We start from the raw sequence: 27,930 nt of genomic DNA on the forward strand, positions 1-27,930 counted from the left end.
TGTTTTGTATTCTTTCAAAGTCCATTAGATTTCTCTTCTCTTTCCTATCCTTCTCTCTCTTCTCTTTCCCATGCGATTGCAGCTTTTAAGCTGATCCTCCGCATAGAGACATATTATAGAGACATGTTTTGGCTTTTGTAAGAACTCTGGGAAGGGGCTTGCCCAAGAAATCCACTCTCTCACTCAGATTGAGCTTGCCCGCCCGCCATTGCTTGAAGTTCTTCTCTCTCTCTCTCTCTCTCTCTCTCTCTTCCTTTTCGGTCAAGTCGGCCGCCGCTGTAAGAGAGAGGAGGGTGAGGCGTTCTGGGCAGGCGCGGAAGCAGAATGCTTAACTTGAGCAGCTCCGCCCTATATGGCGTAAACTTCAAGTCGAGACGAAGAACAGGGTTTACGTTAGATGGGTTGGTCTCCGATACACAGATGCACATGCCATCACCGTCATCTTTATCTTCTTTAAGACTGAGGGCCCGGAGTCCTAATGCCATTTTGTGTTGCCAAGCATCACCACCCGAAGCTCACGAAATTTCACTTAGGTGCTACCTTCAATTTCTTTTTCGACATTCTGAAACTTCTTCTTCTTCTTTGAAAGATTGTTTGTTTTTGCCCCTCAAAGGAGGAGGTGAAGTCTTTCACTTCATCGTTCAACTTCAGTCTTAAAGATTATTATTAAAAAAAAAGATTAAGCATTTCATTTCATCGTTCAACTTCAGTCTGATATCTGTATTGTGTATCTCTGGGTTTTCAAACAGTTTCCTATCAGAAAATTATTGTTATTTATTGGTTACCTGCGTCTTTACTGTGAACTTACTTTAGGACGATTCTTCCATTGACATGTTGAACTGGGTGGGTAATAATTTCATACAATGTGTACGCAGGAAGGATGATTTGCCTGTTCATGGGTTACCTGAAATAGTTGTTGGTGTTTTGGGAGGGGGGCAATTGGGTCGGATGCTTTGTCAAGCGGCTTCAAAATTGGCCGTGAAGGTGATGGTGTTGGACCCAATGGAGAACTGCCCAGCGAGCACATTGTCACACTATCACATGGTTGGAAGCTTTGATGACAGTGCTACAGTTCAGGATTTTGCAAAGAGGTTGAATTTCTATTGCATATAATGCAAATAATTGTAATAATAATTTTGGTTTCTTTATCTTCGTTGGCCATTATTTTTAATTTCACGTTTTTGTTGGAAGTAATCCAATAAAGCTAATTTCATTCATGGTAGTCAGATGTGGCGTATTGACAGTTGAAATTGAGCATGTCGATGTTGCTACACTTGAGAAGCTTGAACAACAAGGTGTTGATTGTGAACCTAGGGCTTCTACTATTCGTATAATCCAAGTATGTATTTTTTTATGCAAATGTGATTTTGCATTCCATCTTGTGTACATTGCTTTGTCTTTACGAAAAGTGAGAAGGTATCTTTTTTTTTTTTTTTATGCCCTATTTTTTTGGGTGCACAAAGTGAAAAGTATCTGAAGTCGATTGGATATTGATAAATTTGTGGAGGAGAACATCTTAATGTTGGCATTGGGCTTGGGCTTGGGCTTGACCTATCTCTCATATACATTCCAATGTGTAATTTTAAAATAAAATCTATCTTGTAATTTGCTGATACTCTTCTGCTCCATACTTACTAGAAAACAATGATACTCTAGTGAAGCATGAATTAAGTAGGAATGTTTTTGACACAACACATTTTCATTCCAAAATCTTAATTCAAAATTTTTATATGACATATATCATTAGTGAAAATGGAGCATTATCGTATTATAATTTTCTTCTCCTTCATCATTAATCTACCTCACTGAAGAAAATCCCTCAACATCCTCTCTTGAATTGACAAGTTTCATCACACTTCTTTCGCCTATATGTCTATAAAAGGATTGAAATACCCTGATGTACTGCATTTTAGAGCATGTATTGTACTGCAATCCTGTCCGCTTCCATTAACCGGGACCTTCCACGTTCTAGGTATCATTGTTTGGCCTCCCTTTTTTATAGTAAAATAGATGTGATGCTTATTTGCTTTCTTTGGAAAACAAACATGAATTCTGTTTTTATGACGGAAATTTTATAGGGGCCACTGTTTTCCCCTTGACAGGATAAATATCTTCAAAAAGTTCATTTTTCTCATCATGCCATTCCGCTTCCCGAGTTTATGCAGGTATATTACTGTTAATAAATATTTGATCAAGGGTTAGCTGCTGAATTTGCATTTCTCTTTGTTGAGTAATCGGAGTTTTGTGTAATGAAATGCGACTATGGCAGATTGATGATCTTAATAGGGCCAAGAGGGCAGGTAATCTATTTGGCTATCCTCTTATGATTAAGAGTAAGAGGCTAGCTTATGATGGGCGTGGAAATGCTGTTGCTAAAAGCGAAGAGGAGATTCCATCTGCAGTAGCAGGTAAGAGGTTAAGTGCTTGTCAACTAGTTGAGCTTGTGTGTACATTTGTGTATGTGTATTTGCATGTGCATGCATATCATCATTTTCATTATAAATGGGGAAGCATGATGCTCGCTTCTACTTGTTTCATCTGGTGGCTGAGTGTGGGTAGGTGGGGGTTATATATCAACTATATCAAGGAAAAGGCTCAACATGTGAGATTTCTCTCAGCTTGTACTGTAGCATTGAACTCATTTGAGTCTATTCTAATTGATGATTGGTAATATTTCAATTTTCATGGTCTTTTTGCTCTTGAGATTATGCAATTCAATTATTTTTTTTCTTGCGTTTTTATTTGCTGGACTGTTTTTATTTGTGGTAATCATATGTATTTCCTTGTTTTCTTATTGGGCTGTTGAGTAGGTGCATATCTTGTAAATGTACTCTGCCAGCTGAGATGTCATATGGTTTCTCTAATCATATGCATGATTAGTGATTTTTTGGCTTCAAATACTATTTTTGCACATTCCTCTTTCAAATTGATGATGGGATCATAGTTACCTGGGTCACTGCTCCCTGGAACCGCAATCTGAATCACTCATACCAATTTGTAGATAGCTTGCAAAGCGATGGGGGTCAGGATCCTAATTGCCAAAAATGGCGACCCAAATTTGTTAACCATTTTCAAATAAAAAGTCATCCAAATATATTCAAAAATTTCTAAACAAATTGTAAGAAAAATCTCCAAAGAACAATTTATAAAGAAAATTGGAAACATTTATCTGAATTTGTTGAAGTTTGAGGTTGAGCTATGCTTGAATGGTAGAAAAGAGAGATGGTAGAGTAGAAATCGGTGCCACAAATCTGCACTAAGTTCTTGGAAATTCAAACTGTGCTTGAATGGAGGAAAGAACAGCTAATTGAAGGTGCATTTGAAGGTGGACAATGATTTGTAAGGATGGAGAATGAGAGAACAGGGTTTCACCTTCTACAAGGCCCATTAAGCTTGTTTAGGGCATTATGCTTGCCTGTGATTGTTTGTCTTGTGTATATGGAATGGGTAACCATCATGGAAGTAGTCGTGTTGGTTTTCTTCTTTGAGTAGGATAATGCCTTAGTGTAAAATGGGAGTATGACTCCTCAATCAATTTGATTTTTTTTAGTGTTAGGTGAATGTTCATCAATCATTATAAAACTCACTAGCAATTGTGATTAGCTTACCAGTCTCCCTTGCTAAAAACATAGGTTGCCTATGTGTTAATAATGAATGACATTGCTTTACAGTTAACTGCGTATTTTCATGCTTGTTAACTATTCCCACTTAACTTTGTATCCGATGGCTAAGAATTTGTTCATATGGTGAAACCGTGGTATACTTTCAGCTGCCTGGTAAGCAAGAGTGGTATAACTAGTGCCGCATGGGCATGGCCCTTCACAAGGTATGGATTGTTCAACTTGTGACACCTATGAGGGTGCATTTATTGAAATGGAGAGAGAGAGAGGGAGAGAGAGCTTTTTGAGTGGCCAATAAATTTAACCCCCCACCCTTTTTTAGTTTACTGGTCGTGGCAAGAAGGAATGCCAACAGTCTCACGTGACATTCACCCCTATTTGTCTCTTATCATTATTTATGTACGACTGGTAAATATGACTTTACTTTTTTTTTAGATTGACTTCTTCACTTAAAGAGTTCAACAATTTTCTTCACTTATTTTATTATTATTACCAAAACACTGAAACATTAATTCTCATGAAAAGAAATAAATTAATTTACTCATTAACTGTTGTTGTTCATATAAATTCTAATTTAGTTGAGTAAGAATAATAATGATGCAGTCATGTTTCTAAAATTTTGTAAAATAATGGAATTTTTACAATGCTTTTTTATAATCGTTAGTTTAATGCATATTTATATATTCCCTCCTAAGTAAAACAAATAACTCGTTCAAGCATAACAGGATTTGAAATTGCTTACCAACTAAGCCAAACCCCCCTGCCCTCCCATCCCACCACCACAAAGAACCACATCCCTATTAAGTAGTGTACCCTTTTCAACAGTCTGAAACACACCATGTTCCAGGTAACTACAAATGGGATGCTGTTCTATATATTTCAAGTATGGTTGAATTCTTGCTGTCCAATTTATACCCCTGTCAAATTGGTTAAGATTGGTGCTGTTTTTTGCTTTAAAATTTTTTGGGGGGAGTTTATGTTAACTTATTTTTGGTATCTCTATCATGTGGGAGTTTACCCCTGACCTTCCGCTTTTTGGCCAGCTGCTTGCTACCTTTGTGGCAAATTCATGTAGGTTTGCATGCTTCCTACAAACTGCTAGTGCTGTCACAATTGATAAGATTAATCAAGGATACATTGACTCATTGACTAATATTACCCTGCTTATCTAAATGTACTTGATTATGAATTATGATGAACTGAAAAAACAACAAATTTGGCCTAACTTGGGTGAGACTAATGATTGCTGTTCTCATTTTAAACAAATCATCTAATTTATGGTTGCGGGTTTTGACTTCAGTCATCATCAGTTGGTTAGTTTTGGATTGGAAAAGCTTTGGCTGTAGTTTCCCTACCCCAAATCTTTGTTTTTATGACTAAAGTTCTTGCTGAAATTTGGAAAGCAGTAAATTGGAGCTTATTGGTGATGTCTAGGATACTTCTTTTCTTTTTGGCATTCTCTGCGTTGTAGACTTGTTGACATATGCCATGTTGGCTTGCATCTGAAAGTAGACCATTATGAAAGCATTTACCTATGACTCAAAAGAATAAGTGTGTACCATTTTTTTATGGAGCTTAATGTATATATCAATTGATTTGCTTACATTGTGCTATGAGATTTAATGTAGGCCAAGCCCCTGCATCGATAAATAAATATGTTCAATATGCTATATTTGCAAACACTTAAATATATTGCGCACTGCGTCTTGGTTTTGGGGAGTTAACAGTCTGACACCTTGTGTTTATGTTGGAATCTGACAATCATTTATCTGTAGAGCATTGGCCCCTTGGTTAAAATATATATCTATTCAAACTCCTGTAGTTTGCCTTGGTAGCTTAGTTAAATCTTAGTTTCGGAATTTTTTCTTAACTTTACTGCCATTTGGCCTAACTATCTGCATAAGATGTACCTTGCTGGTTGTGATTCTTATCATCATAGACAATTGATTTTATTTCTGTTTTAACCATTTTTTAGTTTTTTATTTTACATTTATATGGAAATTTATTCCCACAGCTTATTTTTGTTTTGTATTACTCTAAGTTGAATATTGCGTTTTAATGTGTGAAGGTTTCATTATATGCAGCTCTTGGAGGATATGATCGTGGTTTATACGTTGAGAAATGGGCATCTTTTGTTAAGGTTAACATCTGACATATTTTGTTGCCCTTATTGACAAACTTGTTTTATGCCTTGTAATGCTTATTGACAATTTATTTTGCTAACAATAGTGGGGCAATGATTGCTGTTTACCGTCTTCAGTTTGCTGATGATACTATTCTTTTTTTCTAAAACATGGTTTTGGGGCTTTAATAATTTTCTAACTGTTAGACATTTGAGGTTGTTTTGGTTCTTAGGATTAATTTGTTCAAGTATGATTTGGTTGGACTGAATTTGAGTATTCGGGATATTTTTTTATGCGTATTTAGTTGGCTATGAAGTTCATGAGTGACCTTTGACTTATGTAGGACTTCCCTTGGAAGGCAATGGTCATGCTACTCCTATTGTTGCATAAGTTGCTTGGAGACTGGATGTGTGGAAGTGCAGGCTTTTTTTTTCCTTTGGGGGGAGGGGGGTTGTATTACCTTAGTTTTAGCTTGTCTGTCTGGTGTTCCTATTTATCTTTTCTCTCTTTGTGGGATCCCCATAAGGGTAGCTGAGAGAATAGAAAAGTTGCTGAGATTTCCTTTGGTTGCGCGTGGGGAAGAAAACGAAAGATAATGTAGCAAATTGGAGGATTTTGAGGAAACCAAAATCTAAAGGAGGATTGGAGGTAGGCAACTAAGCGTATGAGAATATTTGTTTTGGAGGGAACGTTGTTGTGGCATTTTCTTTTGGAAGTTGAATCCCTTTGGCGTAAGATAATCAAGATTAATATGAGCTCCATTGGGTTTCTATAGTTGGGATGGCTCTCACATTTCTTGAGATGTTTGGTTCTGTAGTCTTTATGACAAGGAGGTGGATGAATTAGTTCTTTGAGCTCAGGTCTTGATTCTAGTCAGTTTCTCTTTTACTTGGATAAGAGATTTTGGTGTTTTGATAGTTCTGGCATTTTTCCTGGTAAATCCTTTTATTCATATCTTGTTCATACATCGACAAATCATCCTTTCTTTCTGAATCAGTTTACTTGGAAGGCCAAGATTCATTTTAAGGTTAAGGCTTTTGTTGGTGCATGATTTTAAACAAGAGAAAAACTCATGATTGGTTGCAGAAGAGAAGGTTTAATGAGATTCTGATTTATATTTGTCAGTAGAATAGTGAAATGGTTACTTCTCTCTCTCTCTCTCTCTCTCTCTCTCTCTCTCTCTATTTTATTTTTTTGGGTGTTCAAAAAGTAAAACTTTCTGAAAGGAGAATGCTATGGTGGATGAGTTGCTAAAAGATAAATTAAAGAATGGACACATTCATGGTAAGTTGGGCATAGCACCTTTGGAAGATAGGACAAGGGAGGGCAACTGAGATTGTTTAAGTACCTGCAACATGTGAGTTAGTTGATGTCAGTGACAGTAGAAGGGGTAGGGATAGAATTACTTGGAATGAAATTGTGAATAAGGATTTAACTGTGCAGAATTTGTTGAGAGTATATTGCCCAAATTTGTGTTAATTGGTAGGAAAGGATTTGTGTTGCTGACTCATCTTGTGGGACTCAAGGCTTGGTTATTGATGTTGTTATTTCTCCTTTGCTTGGAAATTGTGGAATCTTCTATTCTACATTGAATAGGTGTTGGGTTTGTCTGAGTACTGCAGAGGAGCAGTTTCTTACTAGATTTTGAAGTTTTAGCTGGAGCAAGGATCGTAGGATGTTATGATGTTGTGATTTAACTTCTATGCTTTCATTTGCTTTGGGATGGGGTGGTTTTCTATGCCCCTCTTTGGGTGTCAATGGCTGGTGCTTTTCCAAGAGTTTCTTTGAGTTGTATTTAGAGTGATTGGAGATCTTAGTTGTACTGAATCTCTGTTCTGAGTGCTGTTTTGCTTTGTCTTTTTTGTTTACTTTTTTTTTTCCTTCTATTTATAAATTATTTCTTTTCTTTCGTTCTTTTATTTTTTCTTTTTTTGGCAAACAATACTAAATTTCTACTTGCTTTAATTTTGAAATGTCTCTAACACTATGCTTGATTACTAGCATTTCACCATATATTGTTAGTTCAAAATCAGTGGCTTGCAGATCAACTGTATAATTTTTTATGCTCTTCCAAGGCATACTTGGATTAAGCCATTGATTGAACTTGCTACTGCCTTTTCCATCAGCATGCATGCTTTTCAACATTCATATGAAAATGAGGTCTGCACACTCAATTTGTTTGTTAATTCTGATTGAACAACACCATATTATTTTATGTGCTTGCCAGCCATCTTATATTGCTAAAGCATTTTAATGCCTTGTACTGGATTTTTTATCTCTTAGCTCATATGAGTATGAAATGTATTAGACCAAATTATTGGGTACTATTTTCTTTTAATATTTTAATTATTTATTTTATTTATTGTAATTTGTTTTACTTTAGGAGCTGGCTGTCATTGTCGCAAGAGGACGAGAAAATTCAATCTTGTGCTACCCTGTTGTTGAAACCATTCATAAGTACGATGTTGTAGTTCCATTGCTTGTTGCTAGCATTTTTTCTCTGAACCTAGTAATTCAGAATTAAGATGCATTTGACCTCATTATTTCATATTGTAGTAAATTTAAATGCTGTGATCCTTGTGTTGTCTTAGGGATAACATTTGTCATGTTGTGAAGGCACCAGCTGATGTGCCATGGAAGATCAGGAAACTTGCAACTGATGTTGCATACAAGGCAATTAGCTCATTAGAAGGTGCTGGCGTGTTTGCTGTTGAGTTGTTTCTGACAATGGATGGTCAGGTTGTCTTTTGCTTCTTCCTAAACTTTTTATCTTAATTTTTTAAAATTCATGTTCATCGCACCTTAGAGGCCAGCAGACTGCTGATGTTAATTAATATATCTGTATTATTCAATTTTATGCAGATTTTACTGAACGAAGTAGCTCCCAGACCTCACAATAGTGGTCATCACACAATTGAATCTTGCTTCACTTCGCAATATGAACAACATCTGCGTGCAGTCCTTGGTCTTCCACTTGGTGATCCATCAATGAAAATTCCAGCAGCTATTATGTATAATTTACTGGGTGAAGACGAGGTGGCATTCTTTTCTGTCCATATTTGTTTTGTTGATCTATTGCTATCTTAGTATCTTGAGGGGGGTGGGGGTGGGGGTTGTTTCGATCACTTATTTTTCAAGTTATGTCCAGCTGTATTATGATTACATACTAACCTGCCATTAGATCAGTGGTATCATTTGTTCTAAAATTATAAAAAACAAGTAGATAATTGGTGGAATATATGAAATGTATTTTTAGTCATTGAGTTGGGGTACAAATTTTAAAATTTTTTTTGTTATTAGTGAGGTAGTTGAAATTAAAATATTAAGAACTTAATATGCATGTGTTATAACTCTAGAAGATCAAACAAGGAACGAACACATCCTATGTGTAGCACTTGTGGAAGATAGGGCAAGGTAAGTTAAGGGTGGCCAAGGCAGTTGGGAACTTGCAATGTAGATCAAATGACACTTGATCCAATGAGGAGCGAGTTAGATGTAAATAGAGGCTGTAAGAGGGGAGGGGCAGACTTAGAATAATTTGGGACCACAATGATAAGAAAGGATTTGACAACTGTTCAACTTTCTGGGATATTTTCAATGACTACAAAAAGATTTATAATGCCAATTCCAGTGGGACTTAAGGATCTGTTGACACTATTGTTGTTGTTTGTTTGGGATACCCAAGATCTCCAGAGGTTGAAATGGATGAATGGCAGTTGAAGAAACGGTTGACATGGATGAGTGGCAATAGAAGAAAGTGTTGAGATGGATGAATGATAGTAGGATAAAGGGGATGGTGGGAGGATAGAGGGCATAATTTGAAATGGATGCACTTGTGAGAAGTTGGAAATTGCAGCATCATTTAGAAAGTTTTGAAACAATTTATTCTTCATGCTTGTCCCTATATAATGAAGAGAATGGTTATCATGAAGGAGTCATATAGTGTATTATTAATACTTCTGAAGACAAGTAAAGGCTGAAAGGGCTGTGAGTTGAAGTAGTGAAAAAGTTAATGACTTGTTATTTTGGGAATATATGGCTGTAGATAGACAGAATCGGCAGAATGGGTTTATATGGCTCGTCCAAGTAGTTGGGATTAGGTTTTCATAATTAACAAATCAAATGTTGAATTTTCTACTGAGAATGGTCTGTTAGCTGTGGTGGGAAAGACTTGCTGGGGGTTGGAGGTATGGGTGATACGGGGAGCAAAAATCCAAGTTGAGACATGCAGCCTACATCTTGGAATGTAAGGTGCTTACATGAGCATGACTTGTGCAAAGTTGTGAAGGGCTTCCTGAAGAAGTGGAGGTCAGAGGTGGTCTGTCTTCAGGAAACAAAGTGGGAGAATGTTTCCATAGGCATTTGCAACCTGCGTGGGGTGGTAGAAGGGTGGATTGGGACACCACATGATAATGCAGGAGGAACTCTTATTTTGTGAGTCACTGGAAGCTTTGGTAAACTGGAGATATAGAAGGGACCCACTCAAATTATATCCTCATTTGCCATCAGTGTAAAAGCAGACGGGTTATATTTGTGGTGTTTGTAGCCTTCTGGATAATAACACCAGAAAGGAGCATTGGGAAGACGTGTATCGGTTTGACTTAGATGGGGTTATCCATTGTGTATCAGTGGAGATTCAACGCTGTTCGATTTCAGGATGAAAGAAAGAGGTGCACCAGACACCAGACATCTGCAGTAAGGGTGTTTTCACAATTATCAATGTTATGAGACTGATTTATCTCCCATTGCATGCTCCTCTACCACCGTGTGCACACAAATTACAGGGAGAATGCAAGCTTGTCCAGGATTGATTTGGAGGGTCTGGCCAAGAGGAAAAAGCCCGTATCTTTTTGAAAATCTGTGGCTGAAAGAAGAGAATTCAGGGGTTCTGATTGAAGGCTGGTGGAAAAATTAAGAGGTGGGAAGGACCTTCTGGTCTTTTTGTTGTAGCTGATAAACTCAGTTTGCTGCAAAATGATTTGAAGAGATGGAAATGGAATGAAGAGGTTTTTGGAGGGTGTGAAGTGAATGAATCTTTTTTTTTTTTTATCTGAAAATTATAATTATATAGATCAAAACTGGATATGTACAGCTACTCTGGGCATACCCAGGAGAGAGAAGCAGCATGGCTCCATCCACAAACACAAACCTGGTGCAAATACATCGTACCTGGGCGAACCCAGGGGCTAATCAGCCAGGCTCTATCCAACATATAAACTGCTACTCAACTATACATCACAACCTGGGCATACCCAGGATACAGTTACTAAATGTTACAACTCTATTACATAGAAAGGGGAATTTGTCATATACTACTCTAAATGGATGAATCTGTATCACTCTGAAGATAACATCAGGCTGAGTGACAACTCCCTCAAACTTCCTCTTATTTCTAAAATGCCACAACCTGTAAACCGTGATGGCCAGGCATGCTCTCTTTGCCGTAGAGTTGATCCCAGTACCCCTGCGTTCTTTTCGGAGCCATTTGAGACTGGCTTTAACAGTGGACATAGCCCTTGTTAAACCCATCCAATTTCTCACACTATTCCAAACCTCATATGATATCCTACAATTAAAGAACAGATGGTTTAGACATTCAACCTCTGCGCCACACAGACCACAGGAATTGTCAATGCCATCTCCAATGAATTTATCACTAGTCTGTAGCTTCCCTTTTGCAGCCAGCCATAAGATGAAAAAGTGTTTCGGGTCATTGATATTCTTCCAAATTACCCTCTGCCAAGGCACAACCCTACCCTTCATTCTCCAAAAGTTGTATGCCTTAGAGCAAAAAAATTTCCCATCAACAACCCAATTTTTTATCTGCTCTTCAACCAGCCTCCTATCCCCTACCTGGTGCAGCAGTTTATCCTTGATTTCTATCAGCTTCTTAATAAGTGGCGAGTCCTCATGTTTTGCTGTTGCTTCCCATAGGCAATTACCTCTCAAGTAAACATGATTCACCCACTTCGACCACAAAGAATCCTTCTTTTCCTGCAGGTTCCATAAGGTTCTCGTAAGGAGGGCATAATTCCAGCTTTTAAGGTCCATTACCCCCAGACCCCCTTCCTTCTTTGGCAAACAAACCTCTTTCCATGCAACAAGAGGTATCTTCCTACCTCCCCAAAGGAAATCCCTACAAAGCTTAACCACTTGGTTGAGCACTGCACAGGGAATGGGAAAAATAGAAAGCCAAAAACACTCCACCCCCTGCACCACTGAATTCAGCTACTCCAGTTTTCCAGCATACGAGATGGTGTGCCCAGGCCAAGAATTAATCTTATTGCCAATCTTACTGAGCAGAGGGGAGAAATGAGCAAAATTTAGCCTTGTAGATGCAAGAGGGATACCCATGTATCTGAAGGGGAATACCCCACAAGGAAAACCAGTCAGCCTTATCATCTCCTCAAGCTCATTGTTTACCATTCCTGCACAGTACAAGCTAGACTTTAGAACACTAGCCTTTCAACCTGAGCAATTAGAGAATAGATTCAAGCATTCCATAATCTTCTTAACAGATAGCACATCACCCCTAGAGAACAAAATCAAATCATCTGCAAATGCCAGGAGAGAAATTCTGAGTTCAGCACATTTAGGGTGGAATCTGTAATCTGGGTTATTTTCTAGAGACTTCATTAATCTTGATAAGTACTCCATGCAAATCACAAACAAAAGGGGAGACAAAGGGTCTCCTTGCCTGAGTCCTTTCCTGCCTTCAAACAGCCCATATAACCCACCATTAATAGATAGGGAAAATGATGTGGTACTCACACACTGCATAATCCAACCCACCATAGCCGTAGGGAGTTTCAAATGTTCCAACATGCTTCTTAGAAAATCTCATGACACTGAGTCATACGCTTTCTTTAAGTCAATCTTGATCATACACCTGGGGGATATTCTCTTCCTAGCATACTTCCTTACCTGAACCAAGAAGATGTTTTCAATCATATACCTTACTGATAAAGGCAGACTGAGCTTCGCTAACCAACTTCCCAAGACAGGGTTTAATTCTGCTAGCCAGGATTTTAGCTATCACCTTATACACAACATTGCAACATGAGATAGGCTTGAAATCCTGAACTGAGGTAGCATGTTGGGACTTAGGAATTAATGCAATGGCAGTTCTATTAATCTGTCTGAGTAGTTTACCATGTACAAAGAATTCCTTAATTGCAAGTGTGAACTCCTTCCCTATTATATTCCAAGCCTCCTTAAAGAACCTAGAAGTATAACCATCCGGGCCAGGGGATTTGTCCTCCCCTATACTGAATAGGGCATCCTTGATTTCCTTGTCAGAGACATCTTCAACCATCTTAGTTGCTTGAACCTCATTCAACATAGGGCCTGTATTAATAACACTAGGGTCAACAGGACAGCAGACTTCATTAGCTCACAACAGTTATAAAATTTTAAAAACTCTTCTGACACCTCCAGTTGTGATTTGGTATACTCACCATTATCCTTCACAATAGAAGTGATTTGGCTCTTGGCTATGTGTCTCTTCATCAGAGAATGGAAAAATTTTGTACTTCTATCACTATTCTTCAGGTAGTGGCACTTTGCCTGCTGTGCAAGGAAACTCCTGTTCGCCTCCTCCAATTTTGCAGCAATTTCCCTCTTAATAGTAACTTGAATCTGCAATGAGATATCATCAAGCCTGTCATGAAGACACTGCTGGGCTTCCTTCAGTTCTTTTGAAGCATTCTCTGCCCTTTTCGATATATGGGAAAAATGCATGGAGTTCAAGTCCCTAAGTGGTCCCTTCAGCATTAGAAGCTTCCTAGTTAATCTGAACAGCTTGCACCCATTAACTCTGTTGTTTCTGCCCTTTTCAACAATCTCCAGAAAACTCTCATGCTTCATCCACTTATTAAAAAATTTAAATGGTCTTTTCACCACACTAGCCTCATCAAATAAGGTTACAATGCATGATGCATGACCTGAGATAAAACCAGGGAGCTGAAATACAGCATGTGCACTCCATCCCTTCGGCAACCATTCATTGTTAATTACAGCTCTATCAAGTTTGCACCAAACACTGTTGTTTGTCCATGTCAAATAACATCTGGAGGACCTAGCATCAACCAGTCCATTCATTGCAAAACATTCATTCATGTACCTCATCTCATAGGCAGATACAGGGTTCCCATTTCTCTTCTCTTCAGTCTGCATAACACTATTAAAGTCTCCCAACAGGGGCCATGGTTCATCCCTACAAAGCTCAGTGATGTCCTGCCACATTGGCCTTTTAGAAACAGTGGTATTAAAACCATATACAAAGCATAATTTGAAACATTTCTGGAAGTAAGACATGTAACAGTGCATGGTCGAAGTTGTGGAGATTTAAAAAATACCTCAACTTGAGCTTTACCAGGATTCCAAATTATCAAAATCCTCCCAGCCCTATGTTCTTCAAAATTGTTGATATATTTCCAACTAGGCATCTTCTTTTTCACAAACTCTTCTGCATTCTTTTCATTCATTTTTGGTCTCCAGGATTCCCATTACATCTATTCTGTTATTCTTTATGAGGTCAGCAACCCCATTTTGCTTCAAGGATTTACTGAAACCCCTGATGTTCCAACATGCGATCTTCATTTTAGTTTAGAAGGGGGCCCTAACCCCTTTCCAATAGTCAGTGGATTATAGTGAGTCACTCTACCCTTATTTTTCTTCTTTGCAAGTTCGAATTCATTAACCTTCTCCTTCCCTATACTCCCCTGCTGTACTGGATTTGTCTGAATATTACTCCCACTGGCCACAATACTACCATTCCCATTCACCTGTTCTTGCTGAGCACCACCAACACCCTCATCATCCTGAACTATGGAGGCACTCTCTCCTGCAACCTCTTCTTCACCAGATTGCCCATTCTCAATCATAGTTTCTTCCTCACCATCCTTACCCCCACACACAGATACCACCCCAGCCAACATACCCTCCTGAACAACAGAAGGATCAGACTCAACAGCATCTTCAGCATCGTTACCAGCCATCTCTGCCTTATCACTCTTAACATGAGACAGATCCACCTGCTTATTGATCATATCATCATTAATATCCCCTTCTTCTGCTGCTCCTAATTTCCCCATCTTCCTTCCCTGATTCTCCCACAGGCAATTGTTTTTTAACTCTGTACTGGGTACTTTGGGGCTTCTTATACACCTCCCTAGTATTACAAGAACTCTCCGAATGTCCAATTGTCTTACACTTATTACAGTATCTGGGTAGAGCTTCATACACAACCTCCTGCATGATAGAGACATCATCCGGAAGCCATACCTTAATTTCATGTTTGATTTCCTTGGCAACATCCACCTCCACCAAGGCTATGGCATAAGAGATCCTGTCCATATTCGTCGTAAGCTTGTCCTTGATTAATGGCCTTCCAATTTCAGAGCATATGCTCCCAATAGCCATTGGTGTCCACAGCTCCTGAGGAAGATCTCTTAGCTTAATCCAAACTGGAAGAGTGGTTCTGTGTTCGTGGCCATATTGGAAATACTTCGGGCTTCCTCTTAATAATCAGGGTCCTTCCATATATTGAATAAGGCCCATTCTTCAGAACAGAGCAAAGGTCTTCCTCACTCTGAAATCTGAAAATGATCCACCCTTTAGCATGCTGATTGATTTCTACTAGAACTCTCCAAGATTTCATCAGAGCATTAAAGGCCGCCCTTCCAGGGAACTTTCCAACAAAATAGCCCACCAGCTGTTTGCTTGTAATCCCCACCGAATCATTGATTTCAGAAATTGGTATCCTAGCACTATCACCATTAGGGGAGAAGGCCGGAAGCTTACCACAGTTCGCTGGACTTCTATTGTTCGCAAACAGTTCAGTCCAAGGAACTTTCTTGTTGTTTCTTATGATAGTTCTTTACCCCTGACCATCTGATTGTTGCTGATTGTTCAGCACAGGAGCTGCTTCTCCGAATTCAAAATTTTTAACCTCCTCACAAACTGAAGCAACTACATCACTTGAGTCTTTCACATCCCTAGCATCAGAATCCGAGAGAGACTCATCTCCCCACTGTCTCCCCTTTTCCTCATGCTTCTCCATACTTCCACCAACACTCTGTTCATCACTACTTTCAGATAATCCCATTTCTTCCGCAATTTTCTCACTTGCCATTGTCGACACCACCTTCATCTTCAGACCTAGCTGGTTACAGAAAATGCCATCCTCATTCAAACCTAGGCTTCTATGAGAATCTCTCACCTGGGCACTGCCATCCCCATTCAAGATGCCATTCTCCTTATCAGCATGCAGACTCACCTGCGGAACCCCCCTTCATCTTCCTTCAAACATCCAGCGTCCTGGTTGACATACACACCCCTCTGTGCTCGAAGCAACTCAAGAAGCTCCGAGGATGATTTCAAACCACTCGAAACCCCTTGAACCTTCTGATTTGCCAATCGAGACAGCCTTTCAAATTCAGCCATAATCTCAACTCGAGTTTTCTTACTCCACTCTGTCCGATTTCCTCCTCTAAAATCAATGTGTTTCAACGCAAATTCCACCACCTCCTTTTTCTCGGACTCCAGATTCAATCTTCTTTCAGCCTTACCACGCTGCCCCATCGCAGCAGGGGCAGCCAAAAATTCAAATTTTTTCAAAATCTGAGTGGGCGGGAAGGTCAACAGGAGTCACGAACCTACCAGAACCACAATCAGAGGATCGAAAAACTCTTCACTCTCATACACCAGCATACAAATCCAGCCAAGAACACTCGGATATTGTGGATCGCTCTCACGGACGAAGATGAACCAGCGAAAGCCCTGTGCATTCCAAGAGATGGAAGAGAGATTCTTTCTCTAACACGGGCTTACTTGACCACGCTTCCTTTGGGTCACCTCCTGGGTCTCCTTGAAGTGAATGAATCTTTCCCAGACCTTGCAGGTGGCCAAGGAGCTTGGTAAGAATGAAGGGAAGGGCTTAAGTTCTATGAAAATTTGATGGAGAAACTGAAAGGTAGAAATGGAAAATTGATGATTTGGAGTTTGATACAATCACTGAGGATGGTGCTGAGCTGAAGGGCCTTTCACTGAAGAGTTGTTGGTTGCCCTTAATTTTAGCGATGGGGATGAAGCCCCTCGGATTATATGTTTATGGCATTAACTAAGTTTTTGGAGCATCATTGAAAATGAGCTTATGGTCTTCTTTCAGCAATTTTTTTTTTTAGTAAGGCAGGTTTGAGAAAAAGAATGCCTGAAAATGCTACTTTTTATATTGCTTTAATTCCCAAAAAAAAAGTGGAGCTAAGGATATTAGGGACTCTATGCCTTTAGTTCATAGCTAATGTCCTTGTGTTGAGGCTTAAAGAAGATTAAAGAGGTTGCAAGAGTGACGTGATTTTGGTGACCTCAAGTCCTCCTGTCCATAGCTGATAAATCCTCAATGCTGTATTGGCGGTGAATAAGTATGCTACCTATAGACTAAAGAGAAAAGAAACTGGAATGTTGTGTAAATGGGTGTTGAAAAAGCATATAATCATGTAAATTAGATTTCTATTTTATATGTATTGGAAACAATGGGGTTTGGAGGCAGGCTGGTAGAGTGGATTGAATTCTGTAAAATTTTTTTACCAGATTCTCAGTTCTAATATGATACCCCAAAAGCTTTTTTTTTTTTGTTGAAAGCTTGAGACAATTAAGACAAGTGAATCTTATCTCTCCTTATTTGTTCATGTTGGTCATGGTGGTGCTAATCTGTGTGTTGACGAGAAAAAGGTTTATAGGGCAGTGTGAGGGCTTAGATGAAAGGTGTCTTACCTGCTCTTTGCTGATGCAACCATTATTTTTTGCAGATCTGAAGAGAATCAATCAAGATGTTTAAGTTGTGTTTTCTCCTGGTTTAAAGCAAGCTCTGGTCTCAAAATTAATGAGCGCTTGAGCAAGATCATTCCACTCACAGAGGTTAGGAACCTGGAATTGCTTGCTGCCAATTTAAGGTGCGAAGACAGCAAGCTCCCCTCTGTGTATCTTTGGCTGGCATTAAGAACTTTGTACAAGCTGTCATTGTAAGGTTTGAGAGTAGACTAGCAGGGTGAAACAGGCAATATTGATCAATGGGGAAGGCTCAAACTCACTTACCTTTTGCCCTCATTCGCTACTCCTACTAAGTAGCCAGGAGATAAGAAAAATTGCTGAGAGACATTCTTTGGAGGTGTAAAGAGAAGAGAGAACCATGGGTTTGGTCCGCCCAAGGGAATGTTAATTTTTAAAATTACCATGGTCATATTGATCAACCGTTGATGTTACCATAGATGCAAGAGAAAGACGATGCTAGGATACAACGGTGCTCCGAAAGCAATGCTGCATTACTGTTGCTGCTCCGAAAGCGAAGCTGCATCACTGGTGCCGCTTTGACACTATCCCAATAGTGCTCCGGCACCTGGGCGATGAATTCTCTGTGCATACAAAGAGAATGAGAATGAGGCTGTCAGATTTCTTAACCTCTTAGTCTTGAATTTCATTTCAATTTTTTATCTTGTTCTCTTGTCCCATTCTACCTATTTTTCTTTTTTTAGCAATTTTCATATTTCATAATTCTTTCCCATGCTTCTTTTATACCACCTGAGCTTCTCAAGATTTTTCACCATTCTTTCAAAGTATAAAGAAAAGTTTTGACTTTGATAGATTGGAGAATGACTCAACTCATATAGCTGAGTTTGTGGGTAGCCGATCGTCCTTTTGGTGATGAAAAATGAAAAATCTCAGTGAGTCTTGTCTCAGATTATGGCTTTTTGGTTGATTTTGCGGGTTAGATAAGAATATTAGGGGTTTACTTCTCAGAGTGGAAGGAGGGTTTCTTCATCTAAAGCTACTTGGGAACATGTGAGGAAGATTTTTATGTTTGTAAAGGTACAGAGAGGGTGGTTGAGGCAGCTCTGTTTGTTTTCCAGAGGGTTCTGAAGCAGATGGATGGTGGAAGCTCTTCTGTACTTGGAGGGTAGTTGTTGAACAAGCAGAGAGAAATTTGAAGGCTGAAGGGACAATGTTTGGTTGTGCCCATTGCGGGTCCACAAATCTATGAAGGATTGAGACAAGTAGGAGTGTTATGGCACTGAGAATGCCAAATACTGCCTTATGCTGAAGCTATTTGATCAGTTCTGACAAAGTGTGCCAGAGTTGCTGGCTAGGGGATGGTTTGCAACCGCTAGGGCAATGGTTTTTCTGCTACATACGAAGTGGATGAGGATGAGGATGAGGATTTTGGATTTTTTAACCTATCGGATCTGAATTTCCTTTCAACTTTTATCTTGTTTCTTGTCCCATTCTATGATTTTTCCTTTTTAGCAATTTTCATATTTCAGAGTTCTTTCCCAGGCTTCTGTTTCACCACGAGCTATCACAAGCTGAGTTTATCAAGGGTTTCACCAATGTTTCAAGGTTGAAAGAAAAGTTTTGACTTTGATAGATTGGAGAATGACTCAATTCATATAGCCGAGTTTGTGGGTAGCTGATCGTCCTTTTTGGTGCTGAAAAATGAAGAATCTCAATGAGTCTCGACTCAGATTATGGCTTTTTGGTTGGTTTTGTAGGTTAGATAAGAATATTAGGGGGTTACTTCTCAGAGTGGAAGGAGATTTTCCTCATCTAAAGCTACTTGGGAACATCTGAGGAAGATTTTTGCGCTTGGAAAGGTACAGAGAGGTTGAGGCAGCTCTGTTTTTTTTTTTTTTTCAGAGGATTCTGAAGCAGATGGATGGTGGAAGCTCTTCTGTACTTTGAAGGTAATTGTTGATCAAGCTGACAGAAATTTGAAGGCTGAAAGGACAACATTTTTGCTATGCCCATTGCGGGTCCACAAATCTATGAAGGATTGAGACAAGTTGGAGTGCTATGGCACCGAGAAGGCTGAATATTTCCTACACTGAATCTATTTGATTGGCTCTGAGAAAGGGTGCCAGAGTTGCCAGCAAGGGGGTAGTTCGAAACTGCTGGCACCTGATTGTGAATAATCTGGCATCCTCTTTAATTGTAGGACGTATTGGTGGGAAGGGGAGGGGATTTCAGGATTGGGCTAAGGATTTCAATTTTAAAGCAGTTGGAGTGTTAAGATCTGGTTTTTACAGTAATGGGCTTAACACCTGGGCCTGATGAAGTAAAGAGTGCAGCTATGGTAAACCAGTATGGGCATATTTCTGAGGAAAGGTGGAGGTGAAACTTGGCCTGTGCCTAAAAAGAATTCAAGATGGAGTTACTGGGATTAAAAAATTCCAGTTGGCAGAACAGAATGGGAATGGTGAGGACCACTCAAATGCAGAAACAGAACAGCAGATTTATGATAAAGATCTGAATGCTGTAGAAGAAAACAGTAAGCTTGGAAAAGATGTTCTACAGGGGATTGTTGAAGATGTATACAAAAGGGTGTCAAAGGATTTGTATTAAAAAAATTGTGCAACCTAACAATTTAGAGATTACTATGCTTGTGCAAATAGCCATTTCTTCTTTTTTATTTTTTTTGATGGTTCTAAGAAACAAATGGATGAGCAGGACAAAGACATTTCATTGAGAGAGGAGGTTGGAAAAGAAAGCTTGTATGAGTATGATGACTATGCGAGTCTGGCAATGGTTTACAGTTGGATCATTTGATGGCAGAGCAAAGGATGGATGAGGGTCTTTGGGTTATTCGCCAGAAGGCCACAGAGTGAGATACCATCTGCCAATAGGTGAATATGATTTATGAGTTATGCCTTTGTATTATTATTATTATTACTACAATCACTGGGTAACTCGCTGACAGGGCTGAGAAAGCCAGTGGCTTCATCAGGATCATCACAAGTCCAGATTTTAAAACCATGACAAGAACCCTTGCATGTAACCCTGCACTAGCTTATTTAAGGCTGGTCAGATCCATGGCCTCTTGGACTCTAATAGTTGCATTTGGATTTTGTGCCTGCTCACTTAAGTGGCTCAACTGATAATTAACTGGGCCTCACTCTTCCTTCCAGTGACTGGCCCAAGTCCGGTCTCATTGTGGTTTTGGGCCTGTTTATTTGACTGATCCATCTGGGAAAAATTTAAGCCTCCCTTCCTTCCCACAAGCTAGCCCAAGTCCAGAACAATCATCAGTCGTCCAAGCCTTCTATACACAACCTTCATCGCACTATCTTCCCTGAGAGAAATCCTAGCTGCCTCTGTCCCCCTTGCATTCCTAGCCGAGATCCTTGCCATCTTAGCAGCAGGATGGCTGCAGATGACCTAGTCTCTGGATGAAAATTATTCTCCGATGGAAGCCCGGGTTCCTTCACTTTCATCTTTCCATCGTAATACTGTTTTTTCTTGTCAGATGACCACTTTAGCTAAATGCTTAAGCTGTTATGTTGTGGGCCAACAATGCATAACAAGCTTTAATATTCCCCTGCCAGTGCAGCTCAATTGAATGTAGAGAGAAACAAACCAAGAATGACCCACATTACTGGGAATAAAATAGTTTTTAGACACCACGCAATAAACATGAGCAACAAGACTTGAACCTTGGACCTCAAGGTAATCTAGCTCTATTACCAATTTAGATTACCATTTTACCTTAAAAGCTTAAAATGTGAAGTTGTGGGCCAGCAATGCATATCAAGCTTTACCATTTCTCTGCCACCACAATGTTACTTGATGAATTATTTTGTCGCCATCTCCCTTTCACCTGCATCATCCTTCCCAACCAACACAACTTGGCTGGATGAACGAATATCTAGATCATTTCCTTTGCCTTCACCACCAGCACCAGGAAGGAGATTCATAGCCCACTCACAGAACTCTTTATTGCCCCCTTCTCCTTTAGATTCACCAGGAACGAACACTCAAAGCCTCTTTTCTTTCCAACCAGGCCCTAACTCCAGACTTTCCCATCTCTACCGTATGAATCGCCTTCCAATACCTCACACTTCCGACATGAAAACTTTGGAAACCTCTACCCAATTTTCTGAGTGACAATCCATGAGAGAACCAGCTAGCAGCAACTGAAGAGTAAAACAATCTTACCCACCTACTACACACCTGATTGTGTTTGAGAATGAAGTCAGTGAGCTCTCACTAACCTTATCCAATCTCAGATTGAAGATCTCTTGTTTGATTTGGATTGAACATCTGTGATACCATTGATTCATCTTGTACCGCTGCCATCACACTTATGTGAGATAGACAAGGCAAAAAGGGGATGTTTAGAGAGAGCTATCCTTTCTATCATCCCCATGCCTTGTACAGAACCAAAATATGTACCAATAGGGAAGATAACATGAAATGATTGGGAAGTAAGTCCTCAAAATTCTCAGCCATTTCTTATCATAATATGATCAGCAGCGACAGTGCAAGTCAATTTCCATGGAGAGTTATCTGGAAAACAGGAGCTCCTAAATAAGTTGCTATTCTTTTCTTGGGATTTGGCTTGGTAATTCATTCTTGCAGGGGATAATCTTAGAAGAAAGGGTGTTGTCTTTGTTAACAGATGTTTCCTATGCAAAAAAAAAACAGAATCCAATGACTTGCTTCTTCACTGCTTCCAGGTGAGGCAGCTATGAGTCCCCCTCTGGCACTGGTTTGGTGTAATGTCAGTTATGTCCTGCAGTGCTTCATCTTTCCTCAGTTGCTGGAAGATGAAAGGCTTTGAGCAAAGTGCTAGGAGACTGTTGGTCTAGAGGATTTAGCTCTGCTGTGTTTATTTTAGTGCATCTGTTTTTTTACTTGGGTTGGCGCCCCCTTGGTGCCACTTTAAAAAGTAATTCTTTACTTGAAAAAGGGTATTTTGAAGTTTGATATGGATTTCCATTTGCATATTATTGAATTTTGAGCATTACAGCTTTTGGTTTCCTGTGAAATGGATGGATCAAATCAAGTTTTGTATGGACCAATGATAAGGCTTTGTTTGACCCCTGAGTGGCTGATGAAAAGGAACTTCTAAAAAGGGATGGACAAAAAGGAGCTGATTCAGCTTATCGTAAAAATTGTTCCCCTGTGGAAAGGAGCATTTAGAAAGAAAAAGTTGACCCTGAGTGTTTAATAAGAAAGATGTAAGCTGTTTATGTGACGCCCCGAACCCGAAAGTGGGGCCTGGGGTGTTACTTTAGTAATATTTGTGTTCTCTGAAACCATAATCATCATATAAAAGCAGCAAAAATAATTTAAACATCCTCAAATACATTACCAGAGTTCTAAACTACTACCATACATAGGATCTCCAAGTATCAATATTACAATCCAAAATAAAAGACGGAAACCAAACTTCTTTCTTACAAACCACATACATATACTAGTCAATCTAAACCCCAGCCTCTTAGCTCGCTAGGTTTGATCCCTAGTATTTCTTGAAAAGTAAAATGATCATTGGGGTGAGACACCTCTCAGTAAGATGGATTAAGGTTATTATCAGGGTGTGGCCAACATGAGTTTTAGTATATGCAGGGAACATCCATTACTTTCTTTACTCAAAATAGCATTCATAAACAGTACTCACACCTGTACAGTTGAAAATATACATTTACTTCCATGATGTAAATCAGTTCAATGCATATTTAACATTTATTTCCTAAATTCACACATATGCGTAGAAGAAGCCCCCCTTTTGGACACACATCATCATGTATATACCCCCATGATCGAGTTGTGCGGCCTGAAGGTGGGACTTAGCCGTGGCTGGCCTACCACCAGGTTAAGTCGGTGAAATCTCGTCTGTTAGTCCGATTTGCCTACCCAGTCTAGTCCAGACTCCAGAGGGGTACAACAACACTTTGCGGCCAAATCGACTATCTGAAGGCCTACAAGTCTCAGTACCGTGTGGCTGCACTACTCATTCACTAGCAACGGTATCGTGCTCTCAATACAACCGGTCCTTAGGGTTCTTAAACCATATCATGCAATTTAAGTATAATAGAAATTGTAATATTTTCTCACTTTTGTCATTTCTTATAAAACCTGCCATCTCACAACCTGGCACACGGCTGTCATGTCAAACCCGGCTCTCAGCCGTCATTTCAAATATCCATTATCATCCATAAACTAGTATATTTCACAATTTCACCGTATATTTCATAACCATTACCCGAGTTCAGCTATGCAATAAAACCATATAGATTATTCTCATGCCACACGATTTTGAGTACTAAACCATAATTAAATAAGCCACTAGGAAAAACATCTTATAGTATATTCAGTTCGTATGATGAAAAACCAGGGCATGATCATCCAACCCTTCTAAGTTACTCAAAACATACCTATACATATGTATATGTATATATTTTAAAAGCATATAGATGATCACCCTCACCCCTTTTGTTTCACAAATTACATGTATAATAACAACACTCACAAATTCAACCGTTCAAATCATTCCCAAATTACCGTAAGAGATTCCCATAATTAAAAACCTAGTTTTCAAATGGTTGGATTTCGAAACAACCCCTAATATCATGAAAATATGTACATACAAACAGTTTAATCAGTTCAATTACGATAAAAACCTGGCATGACCTAATTCCCTTACTTGTTCTTGAAAATAAGCCGATTATGTTTCGGAAAACGAAAACCCAGCTTTCGAACCCACCGCCGAAAGTGATCCAGTAAGCCGAGAGAGGAGGGAGAGATGATCGGGGAGCGATGATGGACTCTGGGTGAGCCTATGGGAGAGAGAGGGTCACGAGAGAGTGAGAGTAGAGAGAGAGTCCCAAAAGTTAATTTAGAGAGAGAGAGAGAGAGAGAGAGAGGAATTTTGAGTTATAAAAATAAAAACTAGCTTAGCCCTTAAGTAAGGCCAGCCTAGAGGCTCTAGAAAACCGTTGACGATTTGGTCCTGCCAAACTGTCTTTCCTTCTTTTTCTTTTCTTTTCCTTTATTTCTCTTTTCTTTTATTTATTTTCTTCTCTTTTCTAGGTTCGGGTCCCTACAGTTTATTAAATGCATTACATCCAACTTTTACTAATTAAGAGAAGTTTATCCAAACAAAGGGGCCAAACTCACCAACCATTGTTATTGTAAGTGGCATGATGCTTGTGATACCATTTGAATTTGGTGTGTTGGGGGCTGAGGTGACACCAGATGCACAGGCTCTCCTGTGCTCAAGATCTGCCTAGTGCATAACTTACATATTGAAAAAAATTATAAAACATTAAAAGTTGCAGGACTGTTCCACTGTAGGAGCATGCTATATAATTACCTTGATTCTTGCACAACTTTTCCTTTCTCTTAACTGATTTCTACTTTTCTTGCCAAGTAATCTCAAAATTCTTTCAAATGTTGTGCTCATGGAAGATAATACTCCCCATCATCAAATGGCATTTCACCTTACCAGTCACTGTGTTTCTAGGGGGAGCAAGGTTTCTATTTAGCTCATCAACTTATTGGAAGGGCATTATGTATTCCAGGGGCTTCTGTTCATTGGTATGATAAGCCAGGTCAGATTTTGGTGAACTTTGCTCTCTCTCTCTCTCTCTCTCTCTCTCTGAATTAATGATTGCATAGTACTTATTTGACAGAAATGCGAAAGCAACGAAAAATGGGTCATATTACGATTGTTGGCCCTTCAATGGGTGTTGTAGAAGCACGGTTAAATTCAATGCTAAAGCAAGAAATTGGGCATGGAAAATCTACAGGTAGGGTGTTTTAAAGATCAAAATTTTAGACTGCATCAATTATGTATGTGAACAAATAACTAAATCTTGATCGCTGTAGTAGTTTTAAAATCAAAATACATGCATATTATGTGATTCATTCTTTTTAAATACAGATCTTTCGTGTTTGTTGCTATTATTGTTATTTTTGCCTTCTCTTAGTTGAATTTTTTTGGTTTAAACTATCAGTGCAGATATGTCACTAAATTTGCTTTTGTTCATTAGGATTTCTATGTTGTAATATTTTTTCTTTGGTGCAGAGGAGTTGGTGGGTTTCTGAACTGCACTGACATTACTTATGACATGTTGGTTCCCTTCAAAAGCAATTAAAAGTTCTTTCAGCTAGATTATATAGTGCTAAATTCCTAAATCTAAGCACAGGCATTTATTGTCCTCTTCCAGTTTCCTCTTTTGATTGACTGCCCACCGAGGGTTAGGTGCACCTAAAGGCAGTTATTGGATGTGTTCTGGAATGTTTTTGTGGGACCTTCTGAAGGAAACTGTTGTGGTTTAACCAATGTTTCAGGTTTTTGTTGGTGTGGTACTGAATCTTAGTAACGAGATGCTGCTTTTTTTTTTTTTTGGGAGACCAAACACAATATATATGCTTTTTTCTTGATGTTCAACCCCAACAAATCATTTGGATTCATTATGAAGTTTATTATATTATACTTGAATTACACAGTTCATGTTCCCTGTCTTTTGCCAATTGCAGTCACTCCACGTGTTGGGATTATAATGGGCTCTGATTCAGATCTTCCTGTTATGAAGGACGCTGCAAAGATTTTGAATATGTTTGGTGTGGCTAACGAGGTTATATACTCATTTAAACAGTTCCAATTTAGATTTTCATTAGTCCATTCTGTTTGGTCTTTCACTAGTTTAACTTCTCAGGTGAGAATAGTTTCGGCACACAGGACTCCTGAAATGATGTTTTCATATGCTCTGTCTGCTCGTGAGCGAGGTGTTCAAATCATCATTGCTGGGGCTGGGGGTGCAGCCCACTTGCCAGGCTAGTTTTGCCCCTTCTGTTGTGTTGTAATGCATCACTGTCTCATTGGCACTGACAAGTATGTCTATGTTTTAGGTATGGTAGCTGCGCTGACTCCCTTGCCTGTTATTGGGGTACCTGTGCGTGCTTCTGCTTTGGATGGACTTGATTCCCTCTTATCAATTGTGCAGGTATATCATTTTAATTCTGTAAATTATGTTTTGGGCATGCATTATTGGAGAGTTTTGTTCCCTTTTTGTCTGCAACAGACCACAATGTAGGGGGAACTGCATCATATGCCCAATCTTCCACAATTGGAGCTGAAGCTTATTCTGAATTGAGTCATGGAACCCTGGACTGATTATTTTTTTCCTTATTTCTCTTGGTGGGGTCATTAATATCTTTTTAACTTGTTGGTGGGTATACCAAAAAAGAAGGTAAAAAATGATCATATTCCTTTATTGATATTGAGGAGCAAAAAATTTTACTCCAAAATGATTGGGATGAAATTTGCATGCTGCCAATAAGCATATGGAAAGAGAGAGATATTGGAATATTCTTAAACCAGTGATTGAATATTACTTGGCATAAAAATGCTTTGTAATTTTTTAGGCACAGACATCTCATACTTGTCATTTGGTACTTTTTGTTACTTTGATTAAGACTTAATTTTCATCAATTGATGCCTTTTTCGCTTAATGCAGATGCCGAGGGGTGTTCCTGTGGCAACAGTTGCAATCAACAATGCCACAAATGCAGGCTTGCTAGCAGTGAGGATGTTGGGAGTTGGAGATGCTGACCTACAGGCAAGGTTGGATCCTCTCTCTCTCTCTTTCTGTGTGTATACCATGTATAATGCATTTATATTTTCTCTGTTGCCTTCTTGCCAACTGTTCATGCTCCATGCAGAATGAGTCAGTACTTGGAAGACACAAAGGATGATGTCTTGTTGAAGGCAGAAAAGCTACAAAATGATGGATGGGAAACTTATCTTAATCCTTGAGTTTTGATTCGGATACTCTGCTGGTGATATTCCATTGTACCATTTTTCGCCAGGGATAATAATGGTCCTCAAGCTCAATGTGCTCAAGTTTTGCTGGACAGAATCGATGATTCACACATCATTGCTGTCCATTCACTTAATAAACGAGAGGGAATAATCCCCTTGTCAGTGATACTTGATGCAGAACTTAGAACGATCGAGGGAAAATGCATAGGGAATTTCTTAACATTGCTTGGAAAAGCTGGCCTTGCATCCTGAGAGGTTTTGATCCTGCAAAATTACTCTTAGCAATAGTTAGTGACAAATAAAGAAGTGGGTTTTCCAAAAATTTGGAAAAGGCTTTTATGGTGATATGCGAAGGGTTCCTGAAATGATATGTATTATGGCATTGGATTATTTACTGCAGAATTCAGATAAATTTTTAGTTATAGATTGGAGTCTCTGTGAGAACGGGGAAAGTATAAATTTGTACAATTTTTTATAAATTTGATAATTGTTAATTTATTTATCATTCAGATTTTTATTTTAATTTTGAATTTTATGAGACAATTTTTTAGAATAATAAATAAATGCCTCCATTTTATAATAA

General features: G+C 39.0%; 1 protein-coding gene across 1 annotated transcript; it reads left to right on the forward strand.

Annotated features, from left to right (window-relative positions):
* LOC131160176 (phosphoribosylaminoimidazole carboxylase, chloroplastic) lies at positions 1-27,930 on the forward strand. The gene is made up of 16 exons (XM_058115563.1): positions 1-533; positions 876-1,091; positions 1,228-1,339; positions 2,103-2,165; positions 2,270-2,408; positions 5,705-5,760; positions 8,127-8,200; positions 8,335-8,482; positions 8,606-8,779; positions 25,044-25,131; positions 25,213-25,329; positions 26,063-26,160; positions 26,242-26,359; positions 26,435-26,529; positions 27,043-27,149; positions 27,248-27,930. The coding sequence occupies exons 1-16, from the start codon at positions 325-327 to the stop codon at positions 27,339-27,341; spliced, it is 1,908 nt and encodes a 635-aa protein (XP_057971546.1). The 5' UTR covers positions 1-324; the 3' UTR covers positions 27,342-27,930.

This window comes from Malania oleifera, chromosome 7 (assembly GCF_029873635.1).
Source record: "Malania oleifera isolate guangnan ecotype guangnan chromosome 7, ASM2987363v1, whole genome shotgun sequence".
NCBI classification, from domain to species: Eukaryota; Viridiplantae; Streptophyta; class Magnoliopsida; order Santalales; family Ximeniaceae; genus Malania; species Malania oleifera.

What these genes read in the sequence shown, in the direction of transcription:
- LOC131160176 (XM_058115563.1), top strand. Translation starts at nt 325, where the DNA reads ATGCTTAACTTGAGCAGCTCCGCCCTATATGGCGTAAACTTCAAGTCG. An exon ending in GCTCACGAAATTTCACTTAG is followed by an intron (nt 534 to 875) that starts GTGCTACCTTCA and finishes ATGTGTACGCAG; the next exon opens with GAAGGATGATTTGCCTGTTC. An exon ending in TTCTGACAATGGATGGTCAG is followed by an intron (nt 8,483 to 8,605) that starts GTTGTCTTTTGC and finishes AATTTTATGCAG; the next exon opens with ATTTTACTGAACGAAGTAGC.